This window comes from Bombina bombina, chromosome 3 (assembly GCF_027579735.1).
Source record: "Bombina bombina isolate aBomBom1 chromosome 3, aBomBom1.pri, whole genome shotgun sequence".
NCBI lineage: Eukaryota > Metazoa > Chordata > Amphibia > Anura > Bombinatoridae > Bombina > Bombina bombina.
Genome location: NC_069501.1, coordinates 563772079 through 563797394, shown reverse-complemented (window position 1 = coordinate 563797394; position 25316 = coordinate 563772079). Strand labels below are relative to the sequence as shown.

Sequence of the window (25316 nt, the reverse complement as noted above, 5' to 3'; positions counted from 1 at the left end):
TGACAGAGTGGGGCAGCTGATGTACTGTAAAATTGTATTCCCCTAAATGTGTTCCCAACAACTTGTTATATTAGCTGCAGAGTATAAAATGTATGAGAAAATATTCCTTTGTTTTTTTGTAAATTAAATAGCTGGAGTTTCTTTTTGATATTGCAACCCCTCAAAATAGGCTAAGCTTGCAGAGAGATCAGACATCCTTATCTGATCACTCAAATGCATCCCTTTCTTATCTCTGTCTCTATGTAATACTTAGAACAATTGAAAATTAACAATTTAGACCAAACTTTCTCTTTCTCCTACCTCCCACTGGATGTGTAATTTCTTCTGCGTTGTCTTTTTACAGGAATGTAACCAAAGCATTGTTGACAGTTTTTTAGTGGAGTTAGTCAGGGTTTAGAAAGGCCATTTAGGAGTAGGTTGCAATAGTCAATATGGGACAAAGTTAGCAAATTGATGAATCCAAAGTGTTCTCAGAAAGAGCCTTAGAAACTTGTATAGTCCTACTACCGAAACCTAACAAGTCCCCAGAACACCACTCAAACTACCTCCCTATTTCGCTATTAAATACTGACGTCAAGCTATACGCAAGAATACTGATTTATAGACTTAACCAAATCCTCCCTGACGTCATTCATTTGGATTAGGTCGGTTTTATACCAAGAAGGGAGTCGAAGGACAACACGTTCACTACGCACAAAACAAGAGTGTTCCATCAATACTCTTATCAACAAATTCAGAGAAGGCCTTTAACCGTGTTGCTTGGGATTTTCTTCGAGCCACCTTAATCCACATGGGTCTTGGACTACAAATAATTGCTAGAATTTTCTCCCTTTATTCCTAACCCAGTGCGAGCATACTAGTAAATGGTTCGTCCCCCCCCCCCCTCTCTATCACTAATGGGACCTGACAGGGATGTCCACTATCCTCCTTGTTGTTTGCTTGTATTATAGAAACTTTATCTGTAAAAATAAGGCAAAACCCACACATATCTGGAATCAATATAGGCTCTCAGAAGTATATCATATCCTTGTTTGTGGATGATATGCTCTTTTCCCTTACAATCCCCAACGAATCAATTCCACACTTTATCTAATTTCTCCATTAATATGTCCAAATCGGAAATCTTAAATATAAATTTAGACAACACCACCTTAGCAAAAGTCAAAAAGGTTACTCCATTCGCATGGTGCTCCCATTCCCTAAGCTACCTAGGTGTGAATCTTACGCTTACGATTGATAGAATATTCAACTTAAATTATATACCAATTAAACATACTATTATACGAGACCTATCATCCTGGCGCTCAATTTTTTTTTTATCGTGGCTAGGCCGCATTGATGTCATTAAGATGAACGTATTCCCTAGAATACTATATCTTCTTCAAACCCTACCATCCCCTTACCCAGAACATACCTTTCGACAATACAAAAGGCATTTAGTGATTTTATGTGGTATAAAAAACCACCAAGAATTAACAAATAATTCAGTCCCACAAAATACAGGGAGGGTTGGGTGTCCCAAACCTTACATTGTACCGACAGGCAATTTTTCTACAAAGTATAGTTGATTGGAACATCCACTACAATCATAAACGTCGGGTTCTATTGGAATACCTAGTTCTAGAAAAACCACATTTGGGAAGATTATGCTGGGACAAATCTAATATATTCAAAAAATCCACCTGTAATAATCCTAAAATCCAGGAGACATTTCATGTTTGAGAAAAATCTATGAACACAAACCATTACATCTTATCCAATCTGTCGCCACTGACATCACTAATTAAAAACGGGGAATACACGGTAAGACCATACACAACTCACTCCACAATCAACACAGTCAATAGAGACTTCACAATACACCTACTGACCAATAATAAAACTTTGCTTTCACAAACTGAATTAATAGATAGAGACTATGACTGTTTTAAAAACTGGTTTACATACCGACAAACACAGAACTTTATAGTCAAACGTAGAGTATACAAAAACTCAGACATATTTTATCTATTATATATAAAATCCTAATAGAACACCCCCCCCCCCCCCCCAGATTCATTCCACTGTATATGGAAAGCTGGGAAACAGATCTAGGAACTATAATTCTTCCCCAGATGAGCATATCTATCTTTCAGGCAACAATTAACTCTTCCATTTCATCCTCAATTTTGGAAACAAATTTTAAATTATTACACAGGTGGTATCTTACTACACCACCTATATCATACTAAAAAAAAAATCAGTGTTGGCGCTGCGGACACGTTAACAGCAGTGCAGCACATATGTGGTGGTGGTGTAACTCCATACAAAATTTATGGAGAACAATAATCAGTGAAATAGAATCAATATTAGAAATTAAATTCCCACTAGACCCCCTGATATGGTTATTGAACAAACCCCCTAAAATAAAACATAAGCCATATCTTAAATTGTTCTAAATTATGACCAACGGAGTAAAAGTTTAATAGCAAAAAATTGGAGACCTTAAGAAGCTCCATATTTAACTATATGAGTTAACAAAATCACTGAACTAATAGAACTAGAGGAATATTATTATCTTAAAAATAGCCAAATAAATATATATGCAGGAATTTCACATCTATGGGAACATTATTCTCAAACCAAAATAAAAGGCTATAAGTAGAACCCATCAAATATGTAGGAACTAGTATGGGATTCCATATCACACAAAAACAATTCAGGAGCCATACATGCGGGGGGCGAGCGACCTGGGATTTAGTTGTTTTAAGTTAACTTTTAATTATTTCAGTATTAAATACAATACTGTGCGGCCTGTGTGCCTTCTCCTGTAACATGTTTGTTACCACTTTGGGCTCAATTTAGAAACGTATTTACTACGTCAATGACGAAATAGCCCATGTGGAAAAACCATTTCCTAACAAAGAAGAATAACACACAAAAAGGGGGAGGTTATATGGACTTTATCTGCAAATGTTATACTTTGTTTATAATTTACACATGAAAACCAACTATTGTATGTTACAAAATGAAGCTGCGTTTCCAACAATATGTAAAACTAAACGATCTACAATAAAGTTGGTTTAAAAAAAATAAAAATAAAGATTGAACATGTTTAATATTCACTAATATTACTTATTATTGACTAACATATGAGCCAGGTGGTGTGCCCATTAAAAAGGTCATCATGAGAACACTAGAATGTAAAGTTTGAAGTCCAGTGTGACTTTGTTAACAGAGTCTCCTACAGTATAAGAAATGTCAAGTGTAAGGTGTCTATTATAAGAAATATCTACCTGAAATCTGTTAAGATTTGTAAGCAAATGTATCCAAATATAATATATCTTTTATTTTATTCCACACAGACTGCTGCAGTGTATGTACTTGCACAAATAAATGTATCAGTTTTATACTACACCAAGCCATGGAACGCTTGCCAGAACTATATGAAATCTTTCAAGGAGAGGTAAAAACAAATCTTTTTTTTTTTATCAGCTTGCTTTTGCTCTATCTCTCAGCTTGCTAGGGCTCACTTTCTTTATTTTAGCTCACCAATGATCGCTTTCTTTTTAGCTTATGCTGATAATCTTTTTTTTTTTTTTTTTTTTGGAACAATGAGTGGACTAGTAACCTTTTAACATTTAGAGAGAGAGAGAGAAAAAAAATATTGGAAAGTACATGCAAAGAAAAGGGGCAAGGAAATGCAAGGACAAGAAGTAGGAGTAAAAACAAAATAAAATCTCTCTAGTGTTGTATTTTAAACCTGCTCACATGATTACACCTCAAAGCGCATAAGAGGTGTTTTGTGGGGATATAATCCCTGTCTGTAGTAATGATGGATCTTCTGTCAGGACGGAGCTAGAATAGAGCTGTGACTTCCGGTTTCGCAGGAACCAAGGACGCTATTTGAAATAAGCTGGTAACTTTTTCTCATAACTTTGCTCTTCATAATATTCAAATTTGAACAGTTTTTATACATCCTGCATACTTTGTGATTCCTAATGGAGAACTCCTGGTAGCTGTGGATAATGGGACTTTTCATACAATTTGTTGAACATTTGTTGCAAGAATATCTAAGTGGAAATTACTTTGGGAAATAAACTCCTTTAATTCTTTCTTGTTGAGCCAACACAATGTATTGTGACAGAGGATACATCTTTACTACAGACAGCATTATATCCCCAAAACTCAATATACCTCATATGCTTTGAGGTATAATCAGGTGAGCAGATTTTTTACTTATGTTTGTACCTGGTTAAAATACTACACTACAGAGCGTATTTTTGTCTCATCCCTTCTCCTACTTCTTGTCACTGCGCTTCCTTGTGTGTGTGTGTATGTATGTGTATATATATATATATATATATATATATATATATATATATATATATATATATATATATATATATATATATATATATATATATATATATATATATATATATATATATATATACATACACACACACACAGAGCCTTTTTCTCTCTATCAAGCACACAGTAATATTTAAAAGCAAAAATGGGAGAGTTAGTTGCATTTGGTGCCAAATGGTTTAAGCCCAGGACTATATCAAGGTTCCTAACCAGCAGCCACACAATGCATGTTGAACCAACCAGCGTGACACATGTCTTTTTTATTTTCCCTAAGCACATACAAAACACAGAAATGGACTGCATTCTCACACTAGAATGGGTACATATCCCAAGTCACTGTAAAACCCACAGCCTTAAAGGGTTTGAAATCTTTACTTTTGGAGCGTACTACAAAATACATAGTCACTTAGTTAAGGTGTCCTAGATTAAAAACTACTGATTTTGGGGGGCGTGTCCGGGCGGCAGCCATAAAAGGCTGCAATACTTGGAGCTCTGCACAACATCAGCATAATCTGCCGATTATCAAAGGCTATGCGACCCATCTGTTTTGTTTGTCTACAGTTATGGACTTATAACACACTGATCTACAGACTGATACTACTCTTGCCAGATTAGCCTAAATTGAAGCCCAAGTCTGGACCGTCAGAGGGAAGGCGGCGGCCACATTACATTCTCTTTGATACCCCCCGCCCCGGTTCTCCGGGTAAAGCAGTTCTGGAAACTGCAGTGATTGGAACTGTGGGGATAGAAATCGGAGTCTGTTCTACAGCCTCTTTTATGGACAGAGCAGTGAAGGCAGGTGGAGAGAAGGAGAAAAGAGAAAAACCCCAGCAACAGCCACGCACCGGCCTACCTAAAATGGAGCCAGCCGTTAAGCTGAAACTACAGGAGGTGGAAGCACTACTTATAGCTCACTTTGAACAACTCGCTAGGGTTTTCAAAGAGGAATGGAGCGCTTTGAGGGCTGAGTGCGGCTCGGCTGCCAGGAGGACACAGTCATCAGCGGTGCCTCCAGCTGCCTGTGACCCGCCTCCTGAGCGAGGCTCCGTGACAAAGAGGCCCTTGGATCGGGCCGCCACAGCTGATGACTCTGATCAGCGTACAACTGTTCCCGGAGACAGCCCGCACATCTTTCTCGAGGAGTCTGAAATGGAGCGCAATTGCGCGGAGCACAGTGGATTGCAATCTTGGAGTGGACGGAGGGGTAAGACCTCTTCAGTTGGTCACAGAGAGCCGACTGGATAGGGTACTGGATGATTCGGCTGCAAAAGTCCTTGATAGCTACCATATCATTATCCAAGCAGCAGCTGAGGACTCTACCTTACAGATACAGCCTTATGCCGATAATTCATCACACATGGCCTCTTACATCTCTGCGACACAAACTGTGAGGATTAGGGTGAGACGCTCACAGATAGCTCCAGCTCAGTCCCTCGACTTTTATTTCTGGAGGAAGTTGTCTTGCTGCCCTTGTGTTCATTCCGTGAAAACATTGGGGCTAAGGAGCTGGCAACTTACTCTCTTGGGGTACAATATTATATTTCATGTCACTGAACGGCACGGAGTGGGCTGAAAAAGAGACATAAGAATCAGGTCCTTCTCGCTATAATGTACATAAGGACACCTTATTAACCACTGCAGTAGCTAAGAAGTCCCGGTTTGGTATACTGAGCCTGCATATAACAAGGAAGGGGGGGTATTATCCAGACTAATTTGAGCGGTAAAGGCTTAGTCATAAGACTGCCATATTTATGAGGACTTATAGTCTGAATGTGTACTAATGGCTGCAAACTGTCCTGTATTTTAGTCGTTTTTCCCTCTGGGTATGATGTATATACTTTGCATGTGTCTTATATGAATCAGAGATAGGCTCCTATAAGTATACATATCATTTTGGCTCACTGGCTCAGTTTGGTTGGTATCATTTCCCCCCTCCCCCCTCCACTAATGATGCATTCATATTCTGTAGCATTCACAATGTTTAATGTTTAGGTTTGATTGGAGCTGGTTCCATAAGATGACCAATAAGTGTAACACAGTATAGGCCTTCTATTAAATACTCGCTTTGTTTTTCTAACGGCCATTACTTCACACTCAGAGCATAATTTCTGCTTGTAGATGCAGCAACCTATAGTCTTGCCTCACAACGCTACCTTGCAAGAGCTACAGTGACATTAAAGACCTAAACCCATAGAATGCTATCTATATCTATATATCAGATTTGAACTGTGCTTTATATGATATTTATATTAGAAGTAGTGTATATCCTTTCCCTATGTATTTCTTTATTTTCCTAATGCAGGCTGGGGTATTTACATATTATGTTCTGTTGGTATGCTATCCGCGGCCGGGGTAGCATGCCTCTAGCCTTATCCAGAGAGTCCATTAAAATTACTAGCTACAGGAAATCACACATTATTAAGTGCTTATATAATGTGGGGTTAGATAAGCTGGAGTTCTGTAAATTAATAATTAGCCGATATGTAATAATAATTCTAGCACCCACATATTTTATTTTCCAGAGGTTTTCCCCAGCATATGTGAATAGAGCTCCTAGTCCGATTGTATAAGAGGGGTATATAGTTATTTGTTATAATAGCACCCTACAAGCTTGGTAGTATAGCTTCAACTCCAACGATATAGGGCGACTGAGGATAGACCATGAGATTTCTAGCTCTATGTATAATTGTTATGGGGGTTGTAGATGCGAATTATAACTGATTGTGTTTGTTCTACCTATATTTTTGTGTAGAGTATCATCTTTAAATACTCACTGTTATTAAGAGAGCTAGGCAGCTAGTTATGGATATGATTATATGTTACCCTGAGCTCCCCATGATTCTAACTTCCTAGAACTTAACTGCATTACTTTAGAAATCTAGCAGTCATATTTCTAGATAGATCAATTAGCACAAATGTCTGTGGAGATTTCATCTCATATCTTGTATTGTATAGTTTTGCATCTTACTGAACTATTATAATATAGCACCTATAACAACTTGCCAGGTCATCAGGCTCCGATATTATAGCTTTCTCTGAAGGATTAAAATTCATCCCCATTTTATTTTCTATATTACTTAGTTTTTAAATATTGGTTCAACCATAGTGAAAATTGTTTGTTCCATCCCTTGTAAAAAGAAAAAATAAGATTCACTAATTGGGATCCAAGAGTGGTCTCTAAAAGTTTTTAATAGCCCTCTTTAGCTAAATAGCTTTTCCTAAGACTCTGAGAGGTCCAAGAGAGGCCTTATTGATCATTTAGAGGGTGTTTAGTTGACTGGGCATAATTTTCACTTTATGTGTATACTAATGTTATGTACTTTCTATTTCTGCGTCTAAATCTGTTTATGGTTTGATTGTTTTGTAACTATTTCTTTGTTTACTTTGCGCTGACATTTCAGCTTTGTATGCCTTATTATGAATCTTAATAAAAAAAAAACAAAAAAAAAACTACTGATTCTTACCTTCAACAAAGCTTTAATGTGTAAAAAAAATTATGTTTTATACGACCGCCCATAAATGTAGGTTGGAGTTGCAGATAATCTGTGCCAGCACTTCATCCAATAGCACTGCAGCACAGATCATGTAATTTGAATATTTCAATGAGCTACTGTACTCAATTTCGTCATTTTAACTTGTGTGCGCTCGTATGCGCAATGCACAGTGAATATGCATACCTACAATATCGCAAGCGCATACATTATGTACCTCCTAACTGAGCTGCCAATAACTTACTCCATTGTTCTGGTGCGCCATGCCCACTACTACATCACGCATCTGGCGAGGAGTTGATGATGCGCGCGGCTGAAGCTGAAGACAAGTAGCATATACGCATGCGTTGGAAGAAGTTACTTTAAATGCGCATGTGCAACGCCATATTAGTTCTACCTAGGTAGAAATCAGCAATTTGACTGCATAATAATCCAAAAGAAGGGTTTGCCAGCATTTATATTTTGTTTTGCAAAGTGTACGTAAATGCTAAATAATGGCTAATAGGTGTTATTTGTGTAATTTAATATCTGAATATGATGTTTTAAACAATGCCAAAAAATTTTTTGGGTCTACTATTCCTTTAAATACTTAGATAGCTATACAGTTTCCAGCAACTCAGACATTAAACCTGGGACCAGCCTGGATGATAAGCCCATATGGATAATTTTGTTTTGTAAATTTCCCTATGGGCTTGTCACCCAGGCTGGTCGGAGGTTAACTGCCTGAGTTGCTGGAAACTATACAGCTTTCTGTAAGTATTCAGGGCTGTGGGTTTTCTGTGTGTGTATATATATATATATATATATATATATATATATATATATATATATATATATATATATATATATATATATATATATATATTTATTATTATTAGGGATGTGCAGAAATTCGTAAAGCACTCCAAAGCTCAATGTGGCAGCCTACAGCCATATTCAGCATTTTGTTTCAGTAATCGATTACAAATTTCTGCTAATCTCTAATAGATCATTTATAAATTTTTAAATGTTTGGTACAAGTTTTAAGTACAAACATATCTAAAGAGATGATCAGTTGCATACTGAGCTAATTAGTGAAAAAACATAATTTATGTAAGAACTTACCTGATAAATTCATTTCTTTCATATTGGCAAGAGTCCATGAGCTAGTGACGTATGGGATATACAATCCTACCAGGAGGGGCAAAGTTTCCCAAACCTCAAAATGCCTATAAATACACCCCTCACCACACCCACAATTCAGTTTAGCGAATAGCCAAGTAGTGGGGTGATAAAATAAGGAGTAAAAAAGCATACAAAAAGAGGAACTGGAAAAAGAATTGTGCTTTTATACAAAAAATCATAACCACCATAAAAAGGGTGGGCCTCATTGACTCTTGCCAATATGAAAGAAATTAATTTATCAGGTAAGTTCTTACATAAATTGTTTTCTTTCATGTAATTGGCAAGAGTCCATGAGCTAGTGACGTATGGGATAGAAATACCCAAGATGTGGGAGACCACAGAAGAATCACTAGAAAAGGAGGGATAAAATAAAAACAGCTATTTCCACTGAAAAAATTAAATCCACAAAAAATAAGTCTTTCTTATAATTTACAAGAAAAAAACTTAAATCATAAGCAGAAGAATCAAACTGAGGCAGCTGCCTGAAGAACTTTTCTACCAAAGACTGCTTTTGCAGAAACAAAAACATAAAAATGGTAGAATTTAGTAAATGTATGCAAAGAAGACCAAGTTGCTGCTTTTCAAATCTGATCAACTGAAGCTTCATTCTTAAAAGCCCAAGAAGTGGCGACTGATTTAGTAGAATGAGCTATTATTCTCTGAGGCAGAGACTGACCCGCCTCCAAATAAGCCTTGTGAATCAAAAGCTTTAACCACGATGCCAAAGAAATGGCAGAAGCTTTCTGGCCTTTTTCTAGAACCATAAAAAACAACAAATAGACTGGAAGTATTTCTATAATCCTTAGTAGCTTTGATATAGTATTTCAAAGCTCTTACAACATCTAAAGAATGTAAAGATCTTTCGAGAGCATTCTTAGGATTAGGACACAAAGAAGGAACAGCAATTTCCCTACTAATGTTGTTAGAATTCACAACCTTAGGAAGAAATGTAAACAAAGTCTGCAAAACAGCTTTATCCTGATGAAAAATCAGAAAAGGAGACTCACAAAAGAGAGCAGACAATTCTGAAACTCTTCTAGCAGAAGAGAGAGCCAAAAGGAACAACACTTTCCAAGAAAGTAGTTTAATATCCAGAGAATGCATAGACTCAAATGGAGGAGTCTGCAAAGCTTTTAAAACCAAATTAAGACTCCAAGGAGGAGAAATTGATTTAATAACAGGCTTGATACGAACCAAAGCCTGAACAAAACATTGAATATCAGGAAGCTTAGCAATCTTTCTATGAAATAAGACAGAAAGAGCCGAGATTTGTCCCTTCAAAGAACTTGCAGACAAACCTTTATCCAAACCATCCTGAAGAAGCTGTAAAATTCTAGGAATTCTAAAAGAATGCCAAGACAATTTATGAAAAGAACACCATGAAATATAGGTTTTCCAAACCCTATCCTAAATCTCCCTTGAGACAGACTTACGAGCCTGAAGCATAGTATTAATCACTGAGTCAGAGAAACCTCTATGACTAAGCACTAAGCGTTCAATTTCAAATTTAGCGATTTGAGAAACAGCCCTTGAGACAGAAATGGCCAAGGTTGGCAACTGGTCATCCGGACAAGATCTGCATGCCAAAACCTGTGAGGCCATGCTGGTGCTATCAGAAACACATGTGATTTTTCCATTGTGATCTTGGAGATCATCCTTGGAAGAAGAACTAGAGGCAGAAAAATTTAAGCAGGTTGGTAACGCCAAGGAACTGCTAACGCATCCACCATCTCCGCCTGAGGATCCCTGGACATGGAAAGGTACCTGGGAAGCTTCTTGTTTAGATGGGATGCCATCAGATCTATTTCTTGAAAACCCCACATCTGAACAATCTGACAAAATACATCTGGATGGAGAGACCTCTCCCCTGGATGTAAGAACTGGCGGCTGAGATAATCCGCTTCCCATTTGTCTACACCTGGGATATGTATTGCAGAAATTAGACAGGAATTGGATTCCGCCCAAGACAGTATCCGAGATACTTCTTTCATCGCTAAAGGACTGCGAGTCCCCCCTTGATGATTGACATATGCCAGAGTTGTGATATTGTCTGTCTAAAAACGAATTAATAATTCTCTCTTTAATAGCGTCCAAGCCTGAAGAGCCCTGAAAATAGCACAGAGTTCTAAAATATTGATTGGTAACCTCGCCTCTTGAGGATTCCAAACTCCTTGTGCTGTCAGAGACCACCAGACAGCACCCCAACCTGTGAGACTTGCATCTGTTGAAATCACAGTCCAGGCAGGACAAACAATAGAGGCCCCTTGAATAATCCGATGATGGACTAACCACCAGGACAGAGAGAGTTGAATGTTGGGATTTAAGTATATCAACTGTGATATCCAAGTATAATCCCTGCACCATTGATTCAGCATGCAAAGCTGCAGAGGTCTCATGAAAATGAGCAAGGGGATCGCGTCCGATGCTGCAATCATGGGACCTAAAACTTCCATGCACATAGCCACTGAAGGGAATGATCGAGACTGAAGATTTCGACAGGCAGAAACCAATTTTATTAGTCTCTTGTCTGTTAAAGACAGAGTCATGGACACTGAATCTATCTGCAAACCTAAAAAGGTGACCGTTGTCTGAGGAATCAAAGAACTCTTTGGTAAATTGATCCTCCAACCATGTCTTTGAAGAAACAACACAAGTTGATTTGTGTGAGAATCTGCTAAATGTAAACACAGAGCCAGTACCAAGATATCGTCCAAATATGGAAATACTGCAATACCCTGCTCTCTGATTATAGATAGAAGGGCACAGAGAACCTTCGAAAAGATTATTGGAGCTGTTGCTAGGCCAAATGGAAGAGCAACAAATTGGTAATGCTTGTCTAGAAAAGAGAATCTCAGAAACTGATAGTGGTCTGGATGAATCGGATTGTGAAGATATGCGTCCTGTAAGTCTATTGTAGACATATAATGACCTTGCTGAACAAAAGGCAGAATAGTTCTTATAGTCACCATCTTGAAAGTTGGGACTCTTACAAAACGATTTAAAACTTCAGATCCAGAACTGGTCTGAAAGAATTTTCCTTCTTCGGGACAATGAATAGATTTTAATAAAATCCCAAACCCTGTTCCAGAAGTGGAACTGGTACAATCACTCCTGAAAGCTCTAGATCTGAAACACACTTCAGAAAAGCCTGAGCTTTCACAGGATTTGTTGGAACGTGAGAGAGAAAAAATCTTCTCACAGGAGGTCTTATTCTGAAACCTATTCGATACCCCTGGGAGACAATATTCTGAATCCAATGATTCCTAATGGAACCTGCCCAAATGTCTTGAAATAATTTCAATCTGACCCCCACCAGCAGAACTGGATTGAGGGACGCACCTTCATGCAGACTGAGGGACTGGCTTTGGTTTCATGTAAGGCTTGGATTTATTCCAACTTGAGGATGGCTTTCAATTGGAGCCAGAGTCTTTAGGGGAAGGAATGGTTTTCTGTTCTCTATTCTGACGAAAGGAACGAAACCGATTAGAAGCTTTAGATTTGCCTTTAGACTTTTAATCTTGAGGCAAAAAAACTCCCTTCCCCCCCAGTAATAGTGGAAATAATTGAATCCAACTGGGAACCAAACAAATTGTTACCCTGGAATGAAAGAGATAGTAACCTAGATACCATGTCAGCATTCCATGATTTGAGCCATAAAGATTTTCTAGCTAAAATAACCAAAGACATAGATTTAACATTAATCTTGATGATATCAAAAATAGCATCACAGATAAAATGATTAGCATGTTGAAGCAAATGAACAATGCTACGTAAATCAGAGTCTTTTTCTCGTTATGCTAAGCTATCCAACCAAAAAGTTGATGCAGCTGCCACATCAGCCATAGAAATGGCAGGTCTAAGCTTATAGCGAGATTCAAATAAGCTTTCCTTAGATAAGATTCAATCTTCCTATCTAAAGGATCCTTAAAAGAGGTACTATCTTCCATAGGAATAGTAGTACGTTTAGCAAGAGTAGAAATAGCCCCATCAACCTTAGAGACTTTTCCCCAAAACTCTAAATTAACCACTGGCAAAGGATACAACTTTTTAAACCTTGAAGAAGGAACAAAAGAAGTACCAGGCTTAGACCATTCCTTAGCAATCACATCAGAAATAACATCAGGAACAGGAAAAACCTCAGAGTAGACACAGGAGGTTTATAAACAGAATTTAAACGTTTACTGAATTTTTTATCAAGAGGACCAGACTCCTCAATATCCAAAGTTATCCACACTTCTTTCAACAAAGAACGAATATACTCAATCTTAAAAAGATAAGATGATTTATCAGTGTCAATGTCTGAAGTAGGATCTTCTTATTTAGAGAGATCCTCATCAGAGGAGGATATATCAGTATGTTGTCGGTCATTACAAATTTCATCAGTAATATGAGAAGTTTTAAAAGACCTTTTACGTTTATTTGAAGGCAGTATAGCAGCCATAGCCTTCTGTATCGCATCAGCAATATAATTTTTCATATCAACAGGGATATCATGTACTTTAGATGTTGAAGGAACAACAGATACTGTACTAGCACTAATATAAACCTTTTCTGCATTCAAAAGCTTATCATGACAACTGTTACATACTAAAGTTGGAGATATAATCTCCACTATCTTACAACAGATACACTTAGCTTTGGTAGAACTGTGTTCAGGCAGCATGGTTCCTACAGCGACTTCTGAGACAGGATCAGATTGAGACATCTTATAAAATGTAAAAAAGAAAAAATAACATTAAACAAAAATATCTTATTTCCACATATAGCAGTTTCAGGAATGGGGAAAAATGCAAATGCTAAAATTGACAAAAAAGCAAATAGCATAGCCTGCTGAGCATAAAGAAGGCAAGGAGCATATAGGAAGTGGGGTAAAATATAAATACATTTATTGGCGCCAACAAACATCCGGAAATGACGCAACTTGCGTCATAACAAACGCAATTTCGCATCAACTAAAATGCATGAAATGACGAACTTGCTTCATGACAGACGCACATTCACGCCCAAAAAAATTCTCACACCAAGAATGACGCAATAAAAAACAGCATTTTACACCCTCGCAAGCCTAATATGCCCGCAAGTTTTTTAAAGAAAACAAGTCAAATTGAAAAAAGACTATACCCCAGGTAAGACAAACTTCCTTAACATGATTCCCATAACGAAACTGCTGGACTGCAAAGGGAAATACACATAGACCTGACTCATGGCAAATATAAGTAAAATACATATTTTTAAAACTTTATATTAATACATAAAGCGCCAAACCATAGCTGAGAGTGTCTTAAAATAATGATACATACTTACCGAAAGACACCCATCCACATATAGCAGATAGCCAAACCAGTACTAAAAGCTATCAACAGAGGTAATGGTATATAAGAGTATATCGTCGATCTGAAAAGAGAGGTAGGAGATGAATCCTTACGACCGATAACAGAGAACCCTTGAAAAGATTTCCCGCAAGGAAAAACATAACATCAAACGGGCAATACTCTCTTCACATCCCTCTGACCAGGGCCGTCTTTAACACAGGGAAAAAGGGGCAGCTGCCCAGGGCCCAGTCTTTGTTGAGGGGCCCAAGATTCCTAAAAAAAAAATATATATTTTTTTTTTGGTTCATGCCAGATTGCTGATGTTATATGATATGGGGGACACACACAGTCAGTTCTAATACTGTCACAGTCAAAAGTTTTCTGCTTATATTTATTTGTGGGAAACTGTGCCAGACCGTGCAGGTGACATGCCAAGCTAGTGCCATGTGCTGTTTTAGATGTGCACTGTGCAGCACTGAATGCAAACCCCTAACTCGGCATTCAGCCAATCCCACTGCATCAGAAAAGGTCCTGCTGGGGTTACCACTGTTACCAGGTAACTGCTCTGGTGGTGGGGATTGTTTCAGGGTAGGGCTGACTGTAGGCGCATGCAGCAGAAAGCTGGAGCGGCCAGGCATGTGAGGATTTGAGCATCTGTGCAGCTGCAGACACTGCTCTCTTCAGTCTTGAGGCTGTGTGACTCATCTCACACTGTATCCATGCAGCCTTGGACAGACAGCATCCAGTCTACTGGTCCCGTTAACCTCTGACAAACACTGTACTCTGAGAGGAATTGGGCTTCAGAATGCTTCGAAGAGCACAAACACAAAGAATTTAGAAAACATCAAGCACAAACTTACTTCACCTCCTCCATAGGAGGCAAAGTTTGTAAAACTGAATTGTGGGTGTGGTGAGGGGTGTATTTATAGGAATTTTGAGGTTTGGGAAACTTTGCCCCTCCTGGTAGGATTGTATATCCCATACGTCACTAGCTCATGGACTCTTGCCAATTACATGAAAGAAAATTCACTTTGTTTTGTCATTATAAAATGGAAAAATAAAACTTAGGTTATATATCAATTCACTGATACTAGGTGCTTTCCATTGAAAGTAGGTAGTAGTTTTTTAATAATATAATATTTTTTTAAAGGGACATTAAACACTAAATAAATGCTAGATAGAATGATGCATTCAAAGAAAAGATTAGTCTGAGAATAAGATGTAGACGTATTTTTTAAAGTTTAGCTGTTTAAATATTGACAAAATAAGTGTAAAGTTTTAGTGTCTATAAAACAATGGGAGCTGCCATGTTGTAACTTAGGTTATCATTTTATATTACGATCTCAAATTGTTAAATGTCCCTTAAATTGCAGTAAACACAGAACCTGCAAAAATGTTCACAGCTCAGAGGATGTAAGCATTAGTATACCTGACTTCTGCATAGACTATGCTTAGTTTAAATACTGTTCATTGCCAAGATATACAGGTTCTATAAAAGGGACATTGTACACTGGATTTTTCTTTGCATAAATGTTTTGTAGATAATGTATAGTTTTGCTTATTTTTTTTCCAATATATCTTTTTATTGTTTTCAAACAGGTTTAAGGAAAAGAAACAGTATACAATGTATAAATACGCCTATAGGCAGATGTGAACAGCAAATACAATTAAATCAGGGATAACACATAGAATCACGATACTTGCCAACCTTACAGATTGTTACTGGCTATATCTAACTTCCAGACGGGATCCACAGACAATGTTACAGAAACAGTAAGATAGTAGACAGAGGACCATATAATTTGAATCAAAGCATTTGTGCTGGGTTCATTCGCCCTGCTCCCAGAGGAATATCACATCAGCAATAAAATCTTGTTTACCTATATGTGTGTAGTATATTTTTTCAAGTTCAAGTACATGTTTCACTTCTTTAACCCACATTCCATATGGTGGTGTGTCTGCTTTTTTCCAATATCTTGGTATAAGGCGTCTAGCACAATTAAGCATGACATGTAGCAATTTTTTCCGATACTGACAGGTTACATCTGGGAAATTATTTAATAGGATCAGGCTAGGGGAAAGATCCAGGGACCTACCTATTATCTTGTTAATTTGTGTGTTTATACTGTGCCAATATGGCTGAATATGAGGGCACTTACACCATATATGAGAGAGTGTACCGACTTCTCCACAATGTCTCCAACACAGGGGGGAAGAGTTGGGAAAAATACTGCGTATTCTGTGTGGGGTAAGGTACCACCTGGAAAGCAGCTTAAAATTTGTTTCTACTAAAGTTAGTGATAGGGACGACTTTTTGGTTTCAATAAAAATATGGCCCCATTGCTCATCTGTCAATGTTATATCTAGCTCCCTCTCCCACTTGGTGATGTATGCAGGTCTCTTAATGGGGAAGGATCCACTTAGTAGCTTGTAAATTATAGAGATATGAGCTTTAGTCATGGAGGGGGATGTACATAAGGTTTCAAATGGAGTCAGTGTTCTGGTTAAGTTTGCTTTGTGCGGACTAGAAAAAATGGCATGTCTAGCCTGCAAATATGGAAACCATAAATGGAACGGGGAACCTATTAATTGGCTTACCTCAGCCTGTAGGCGCATCAAGCCATTGTGTATCAGCATGTGTACTGGTACGTTGGAGGGGGCTCCAGCCATATGCGGGGTCGGGATGGTGTAGTTTTGTAGCAGTAGGGGGTTATTGAGTAGTGGAGTAAGAGGGGATATTGGCGTTGATAACGATCTATCTTCTACTAGGGATTTGTCCCATATTCGCAGCGTGGAGGCTGTATAGTAATTACTCCCTATGTCCGGGGACCTCGATTTATGTGGGATCCAGCACTGTTCTCCCAAGTCTAACCTCCCCGCTAAAAAGGATTCTATCTGCACCCAGGGTTTGCTCGTCAGCGAGCGTTTCCATGCAACTATTCGTGCCAAATGAGATGCCTTGTAGTAATTAACCAGGTTAGGGGATCCGAGCCCCCCATCTGCTCTGTTAAGGAACAACGTATTTCTGTTTACTCTGGGTCTTTTATGTGACCAAATAAATCGGTCAAATTTTCTCTGTTGTTTCTGCAGGAATTGTATGGGGAGATCTAGGGGGAGGACTTGAAATAGATAAAGGAATTTGGGAAGGATGTTCATCTTTAATGCATTTATGCGCCCCATCCATGAAAGATGGCCTTGTTTATGCCAGGAATCTAATGACTTTTCAGTTTCTATTTGAAGAGGAACATAATTGAGATTGAATAATTCTGTATGAGTAGGGGATATATCAATTCCTAAGTATTTGATTTTCGAGGTCAACTGAAAAGAGGTGTGGGTTTTAATGTAGTGCATGTCTTCTGCATTTAAGTGTATTGGGAGTATCATCGATTTTTCCATATTGATTGAAAAGTTGGAGACGCTTCTATACTCCTCCAGCTCCTCAAGGAGGGCTGGTAGGGACGTAGAGGGGGAGCTCAATGTGAATATAATATCGTCTGCGTATAGCAGACATTTCTGATGGAGCTCTCCAAAAGTGACCCCCTGTATAAGAGGGTTACTCCGTATCCTGGTGGCGAGTGCCTCTACTGCTAGGGCAAATAACAAGGGCGAAAGGGGGCATCCCTGTCGCGTGCCATTATTTATCATTATCTTTTGCGAAAGGGTGTTGTTTGCATTAATATATGCCGAGGGGTTGCTATATAGGGCTTTAATACGTGAGATCATTACTTGGGAGAATCCAAACTTTGACAGAGCAGACCAGAGAAAATCCCAGTCCACCCTGTCAAAGGCTTTCTCGGCGTCGGTGGAGAGAAGGACTAGGGGCGAGTTAGAGTTTGTGGCCGAGAATAGGGTATGCAAAACTCGGATGGTGTTCTCCTTAGCCTCCCTACCCGGGATAAAGCCTACCTGGTCTACGTGTACTAGGGACGGTAAGTAATTACTGATTCTCACTGCGAGTAGTTTAGCGTATAATTTGATATCCACATTTATTAGGGATATAGGACGGTAGTTAGTAACTTTATCTGGGGGCTTACCTGGTTTAGGGATTATGGAGATTGTAGCTTCCAGGAGCGTGGGTGGGAGGTGCGTAAACTGGTCAAAGGAATTGTACATTTCTAGCAAGTGAGGACCCAGGAGGGATTTGAAAAGATGGTAATATTTGGGAGTAAAGCCGTCTGGGCCGGGGGCTTTGCCCTGTGGGAGATCTCTTATGGCTAGCAGAACCTCCTGCAGTGAAAATGGTGCGTCTAAAGCTTCTCTATCAGAATCGGTCAATGTTGGAAGCAGGGCCTTTTCCAAGTATGTATGTATACTATTGTGTTTTTCTTCAAGGTGTGTGCTCGGGAGGTTATATAGTGAGGTGTAGTATTCTGCAAATTGATCAATTATTGCTGTGTTATCAGAGTGGGTGACATCCTTGGAGTCTGTAATTTTAGAAATGTGGGTTTTGTATCTCTTAGTTTTGCTTATTTTTAAATAAAATTGCGCTGATTTTCAGGCTCCTAACCAAGCCCAAAGTTTTAGAAGTATACTGATGTATACCTACTCCAACTTGCTCCTGTTTGTGTAAAGAGTCTTTTCATATGCAGAAGGAAGGGGAGTGTCTTCACTTTTTGGTATACAACCACTTTCAGTGGGTGTTCCAGCTAACCTTTTTCAACAGAGCTAAACTGGGAGATTCTTAGTAAGTTTTAAACAGTTTTATACTGGATTTTTAGATCAGTATCTGTGCAAAATATTCTTTATAGTAGTGTCTATTACATGACGTTATATGACAATTGGTGCATACTGTCCCTTTAAGCTTCTTGCTTGCTCTTATGTTTAGATACATTTATTAAACAGAATTAGAAATACTTAAAGGGACACTGTACTACACTGTACTAAAACAGTTTTCTCATTAAAATCATCAACTGTTTTTTTTTTTTTTTAGCAAACCTGCTAATGTTATCTATGCTAGGTATTGAAATGCTGATTGTGGCTGGGGGTTTGAATGAGCACACTGGGAGATTATTTACTGCTGTTGTCTCATGGTTACATAGGTTTTCTACAGATAAAATGTTTGTTAATAATATTTTCAATGTAGGTGGGGATACAACAGGTAAAAGTAACTATTTCAAATATAAAATAAAGGTAAACAATCTGTTTGCAAAACAATGAAATACCCTTTTTTTATTTATTTTTTATAAATCCTACTGAGTTTCTGTAAAGTAATGAGTGCCGCAAACTTAAAGGGACACTGAACCCACATTTTTTCTTTCGCGATTCAGATAGAACATGCAATTATCACATTTTCTTTATTCTCTTGGTATCTTTATTTGGAAAGGAAGAATGTAAGTTTAGAAGCCGGATCATTTTTGGTGAACAACCTGGGTTGTTCTTGCTGATTGGTGGATAAATTCACCCAACAATAAACAAGTGTTGTCCATGGTTCTGAACCAAAAATATAGCAAGAGAATGATTAAAAATTGATAATAGGAGTAAATTAGAAAGTTGCATGCTCTATCTGAATCACAAAAGAAAAAATTTGGGTTCAGTGTCCCTTTTAAGAGTTAACCTTATCTCACTATCCTGCTGCAAACAATTAGGTACAAATATAAAACAGGCAATAAAATAGACTACCTATACAATGTTATGTGAGTTTCCCGGTTCATATATATATATCTTTCCCTAATTGTTCTCAGCAGAAGACAAAAATAAATAGAAAATTAGTTCAAACATGGCAGCACTCATTACTTTAGAAACTAAACCTTTACACTTATATCATCAATATTTAAACAACTAATATAATAATAAAAATACATCTACATGTTATTCTAAGTCTAATCTTTGATGTGAATACATCAGCATGTCTAGCCTGTTTTACTGTTTAATATCCATTAAATACATTTTTAGAGTACACTGTCCCTTTAAGTAACAGTGTTCAGAGACAATAAATCTCTTCTTTTAACTTTTAAAACATATTTATTGTTTAATGTTAGTTAGCATATGCTGAAAAACAGCTGCAGGGTCATTTTGCAAAATCGGTTTTGATTTTCCGTGTACTGTGGTAACATTGTTGCACTACTTTGCACCTAAATACTGGTAAAAAAAAACACCAATTTTTCCTTTTTTTTTAATTAAAGGGACATTAAACACTAAAAAGATTTCATACACTTCCCTCTGGAATGCAATAAAATGTCAATTTTAATATTGCGGCATCTATGACTAGCAGGAGGTGGGGAATATCCTCAATACTATGCATATAAAATGCATTTAGTGTTTAATGTCCCTTTACTTCTGGTTTGAAAGCAAAGTAACCTTTTTTCCATGTCCCTTTAAATAACTTGATGTTTTTTATTATACACAGGTTGCTAACGTAACTGATTATGGAGCATTTATTAAAATCCCAGGCTGCCGAAAGCAAGGTGCGACTTTATACTGACTTGTTATATACATATTTGTCCCTGTTTCTTGTACCTGCATTCTGTCTATTGCTGCTATTGTTACTGGAGCCCATATTTATCCCAGAGCCTGGAGGTCATTTAAAGTGACATTGAATTACACATAGTTGAATAAGTATTTTGGTATGTTAAAATTATTTAATAAGTATGTAAATGATATATTTATACACACACAGTGTTCTCCCCAGGGCACACCACCCGGCTAATTTTACTTGCCACCGGGCTAAAATTTAAGCCAATGCTAAAAAAAACTTTAATATTTCTTCTTCAATGTTAGTTGCAGCTTTGGAAACATTTTGTGCTTTGGATGATTTTGGGGCATAAAACTCAAAATGTTTCTTTTATGATACATCATACTTGTAAAACAACTTTCCAGTTTACTGCTATTGTTTAATGTGCTTCATTCTCTTGGTATCCTTTTTTGAAAAGCATACCTAGGTAGACTTAGGTACAGCAACACACAATTGTGAGTTAGCTGCTGATTGGTGGCTGCACATATAAGTATCTTGTTATTGGCTTACTTGATGTGTTCAGTAGTGCATTTCTTCTCTTTCAACAAAGGACACCAAGAGAATGAAGCAACTTTGATAATATAAATAAAGTGGAAAGTTGTTTAAAATAGCATGCTCTATCTGAATCATAGCAGAAAATGTTGGGTTTCATTTCCCTTTAAGTAACTTTTATAAATAACAGGAAATTTCATAATTTTGCACATGCATAGTACCATTAGAGCCATAAGCTCACTTGTTCAGAGAACAATAAGATAAAAAGTTATAGTTACTATGTTGTACAAATTCCTTTTTCTTTATAGTCCCCTTTTAAGAAAAACAAACAAAACACTATGGCTATATTTTTTTACCAAGCTATTTGAAGATACTTTTACAAGTATGCCGAATTCCTTGTCTAATTATACAATAGATTGTAAGGACAATTCTACATTTTCAGGATTTAAATAAAGCATGCAATCAAAAAAGAAAAAAAAATACTTCCTAACAAAGTTACTTTGTTCTTTTGGAATCCTGTGTCAAATTTTATACCTAGGCTGGTTTATGTACTGAGTACTTTATGGCAGTTGTGTTTGCAACAATGTGTAACATTTTTATAGACCTTGTTGCAAACACTGCTGCCACATTTTGCTTACTGTGCACGCTCCTGAACCTACTTAGGTATTCTGTATAACAAAGGCTCTAACTAAATTATGAAAGTTTCATTTTGACTTCAATGTGCCTTTAACTTTTTAGCACCATAATACATGTTTATAACGAAGAAGCCAATTATACCATTATAAAAACTTATAGTAAAACACCACAAAATGATTATTATTAAGGGAAAAAAACAGATTGATGTAAGAATCTGTTTCAGCAGATTGGGCTGCATTTTATTCTAATTATCAAATTGCAGTCTCACAGAAATAAAAATGTGAATGTGACAGCCATTGCCAGTAGTAAACATGTTTCAAGGAAATGAATGTTTATTTTAATATTGTGTACAGCTGGCTACATAATGACACTAATTCATGGTAACAATGAAATATAGATACATACAAATGCAAATTAAGAAAAGTGAGAATTTGGGAGTGATTAAAGATTGTGAGGTTTGGCTGCAAATAAGTGATGGTAATAATAATACTATTGCTTTTGCTCTTACATAGTTGGTTAATGTCAGTTACCCTATGTTCCCTCTTGAGATATTTCTATTAACTGTTCTGAAACTTTTCCTAATGTCTTTTTTTTTGGTCAGGTCTTGTCCATAGGACACACATGTCAGCTACCCGGGTGGACAACCCCTCAGAGATGGTGGATGTTGGAGAGAAAGTTTGGGTGAAAGTTATTTCACGTGAGGTATGATTAGGTCCAGCTTGTAAGTAGTTGGCAAATTTAGCTAATCCCAAATTGTTCAGCTTTTTTATTGTAAGCCTTGTGGCATAATAAATAAATAAATAAATATATATATATATATATATATATATATATATAATCTCAAATCAGATTCAGTACACTATACTACACTATAGGGTATTGCGACTGGGTAGCTCCGCCAAACGGGTCCTGCTTCCTCCCTGCTGACTGCAGCTATGTAACTGGCAAGTGACCACAGCCTGTAGCCACTTCAGGGTGTCATTTTAAAGCTCTCTGTCCAAAAATCAGCATGATTCGTTACTGTGGACCGGAGTTACAGTCCATTGAAGTTATGGGGTTAGGGGTGTCCAAAACCCCCGGTTCCCAAAGGAGCTCCCCTCCAATAATTCCCCCAGCTCTTGTCCTCCCTAGGGGCTACCAAAGGGCTGCTGGAGCGACCAGGGGTAAAGTTAGCGGGTGTCCTGTGGCCGACCGGGAGTTCCAGCAGCCCAGCCAGCCTGAGAGGGGTTGGGCGGGTGTCCGTTGTGAGGCGGCCGACCGGGAGTTCCAGGAGCCCGGCCAGCCTAGGAGGGTTTACCTTAACAAGTTTTAAAACACAAAAACAAGCCAACAAAAGCAAACAAAAAGCTTCCAGAGATTGTGGTTGCTCTAAGGATCCCAAAACCACTTAGAAACAACAGGGGGGAGGTTGTAGGGGGGTGGTGGGTAGCCTTAGCTGTCTGGTATCCGTGGCAGGTATACTTTATGCTATTAATAATTTGTGTCTGTCTAAGGATTCAAATAAAATCTGTGTGTGAGAATGATAGCCTGGGGATTAGAAACATCAGTGTCAATAGAAATATATATATTTCTCCTGTTAAGTGTAGTCAGTCCACAGGTCATCATTACTTATGGGATATTAACTCCTCCCCAACAGGAAGTGCAAGAGGATCACCCAAGCAGAGCTGCTATATAGCTCCTCCCCTCTACGTCACACCCAGTCATTCTCTTGCACCCAACTAATAGATAGGATGTGTGAGAGGACTGTGGTGATTAAACTTAGTTTTTTATATCTTCAATCAAAAGTTTGTTATTTTAAACGGCACCGGAGTGTGTTGTTTCCTTCTCAGGCAGAATTTGAAGAAGAATCTACCTGAGTTTTTGTATATGATCTTAGCGGACGTAACTAAGATCCGTTTGCTGTTCTCGGCCATTCTGAGGAGTAAGGTAACTTCAGATCAGGGGACAGCGGGCAGGTTCACCTGCAAAGAGGTATGTTGCAGTATATTATTTTCTAAGGAATGGAATTGACTGAGAAAATACTGCTAATACCGATATAATGTAAGTACAGCCTTAAATGCAGTAGTAGCAACTGGTATCAGGCTGATATGTATATATGTTTACACTTAAGTATTTCTGGGGAATGGCACTTCACTGGGAAAATACTGTATGCATATAACTTTTAGCCTAACTTGCAGTGTGAGCGACTAGCAGCAGGCTTTTTAATGACATTTCATATATTAGATTTTCAACGTTTACTGGCATGTTAAATCGTTTAATTATCTGAGGTACTTGGTGAAAATTGTTTTGGGCTTTATTTTCCACATGGCTGTCGTTTGTTTTAAATTAAAACAGTTTACTGAGCTTCCCTCACTGTTGTAGTGTGAGTGGGAGGGGCCTATTTTGGCGCTTTTACTACGCATCAGAAATTCAGTCACAGTCTGTCTTTTTCTCCCTGCATGATCCAGGACGTCTCCACAGAGCTCAGGGGTCTTCAAAACTAGTTTTGAGGGAGGTAATCACTCACAGCAGACCTGTGAGACTGTGCTTGACTGTGATAAAAACGCTTATATTGTCAATTGGTATACGTTTTTTTTCTGATATTAAGGGTTAATCATCCATTGCTAATGAGTGCAATCCTTTGCTAAATTTGGTTTCTATAACTAATCCGGTTCATTGTTATTCAACTGTGACAGTTTTTTTGTGTGCTTCTTAAAGGCACAGTAACGTTTTTACATATTGCTTGTAAATTTAGTTGAAAAGTATTTCCAAGCTTGCTAGTCTAATTGCTAGTTTGTTTAAACATGTCTGACACAGAATCTCTTTGTGCAATATGTTCAAAAGCCAAGGTGGAGCCCAATAGAAATTTATGTACTAATTGCATTGATGCTACTTTAAATAAAAGTCAATCTGTACATGTTAAGCAACATTCACCAGACAACGAGGGGGAAGTTATGCCGACTAACTTGCCTCACGTGTCAGTACCTGCATCTCCCGCTCAGGAGGTGCGTGATATTGTAACGCCAAGTACATCAGGGCGGCCATTACAAATCACTTTACAAGAGGACGGAGAGCTTCATTCTGCGGGTGACGGATCTGATTCAAATAAATTGGATTCAGACATTTCAAATTTGAAGTTTAAGCTGGAAAACCTCCGTGTATTGCTAGGGGAGGTGTTAGCGGCTCTGAATGATTGTAACACAGTTGCAATCCCAGAGAAAATGTGTAGGTTGGATAAATATTTTGCGGTACCGACTAGTACTGACGTTTTTCCTATACCTAAGAGACTTACTGAAATTATTTCTAAGGAGTGGGACAGACCCGGTGGGCCTTTCTCACCCCCTCCTATATTCAGAAAAATGTTTCCAATAGACGCCACCACATGGGACTTATGGCAAACGGTCCCTAAGGTGGAGGGAGCAGTTTCTACTTTAGCTA

The 25316-nt window shown here is 37.9% G+C and overlaps 1 protein-coding gene across 3 annotated transcripts in view; it reads left to right on the top strand.

Moving 5' to 3' along the window:
* ZCCHC17 (zinc finger CCHC-type containing 17) overlaps window positions 1–25316 on the top strand; it is a 57343-nt gene that overhangs the window by 3965 nt on the left and 28062 nt on the right. For all 3 annotated transcript variants that reach the window (XM_053707102.1, XM_053707101.1, XM_053707103.1), the window contains exons 2-4: window positions 3345–3445; window positions 20667–20724; window positions 22501–22601. In XM_053707102.1, coding sequence (XP_053563077.1) covers window positions 3404–3445; window positions 20667–20724; window positions 22501–22601 — 201 coding nt within the window. In that variant the 5' untranslated portion in view covers window positions 3345–3403. The remainder of the gene's footprint in view (window positions 1–3344; window positions 3446–20666; window positions 20725–22500; window positions 22602–25316) is intronic.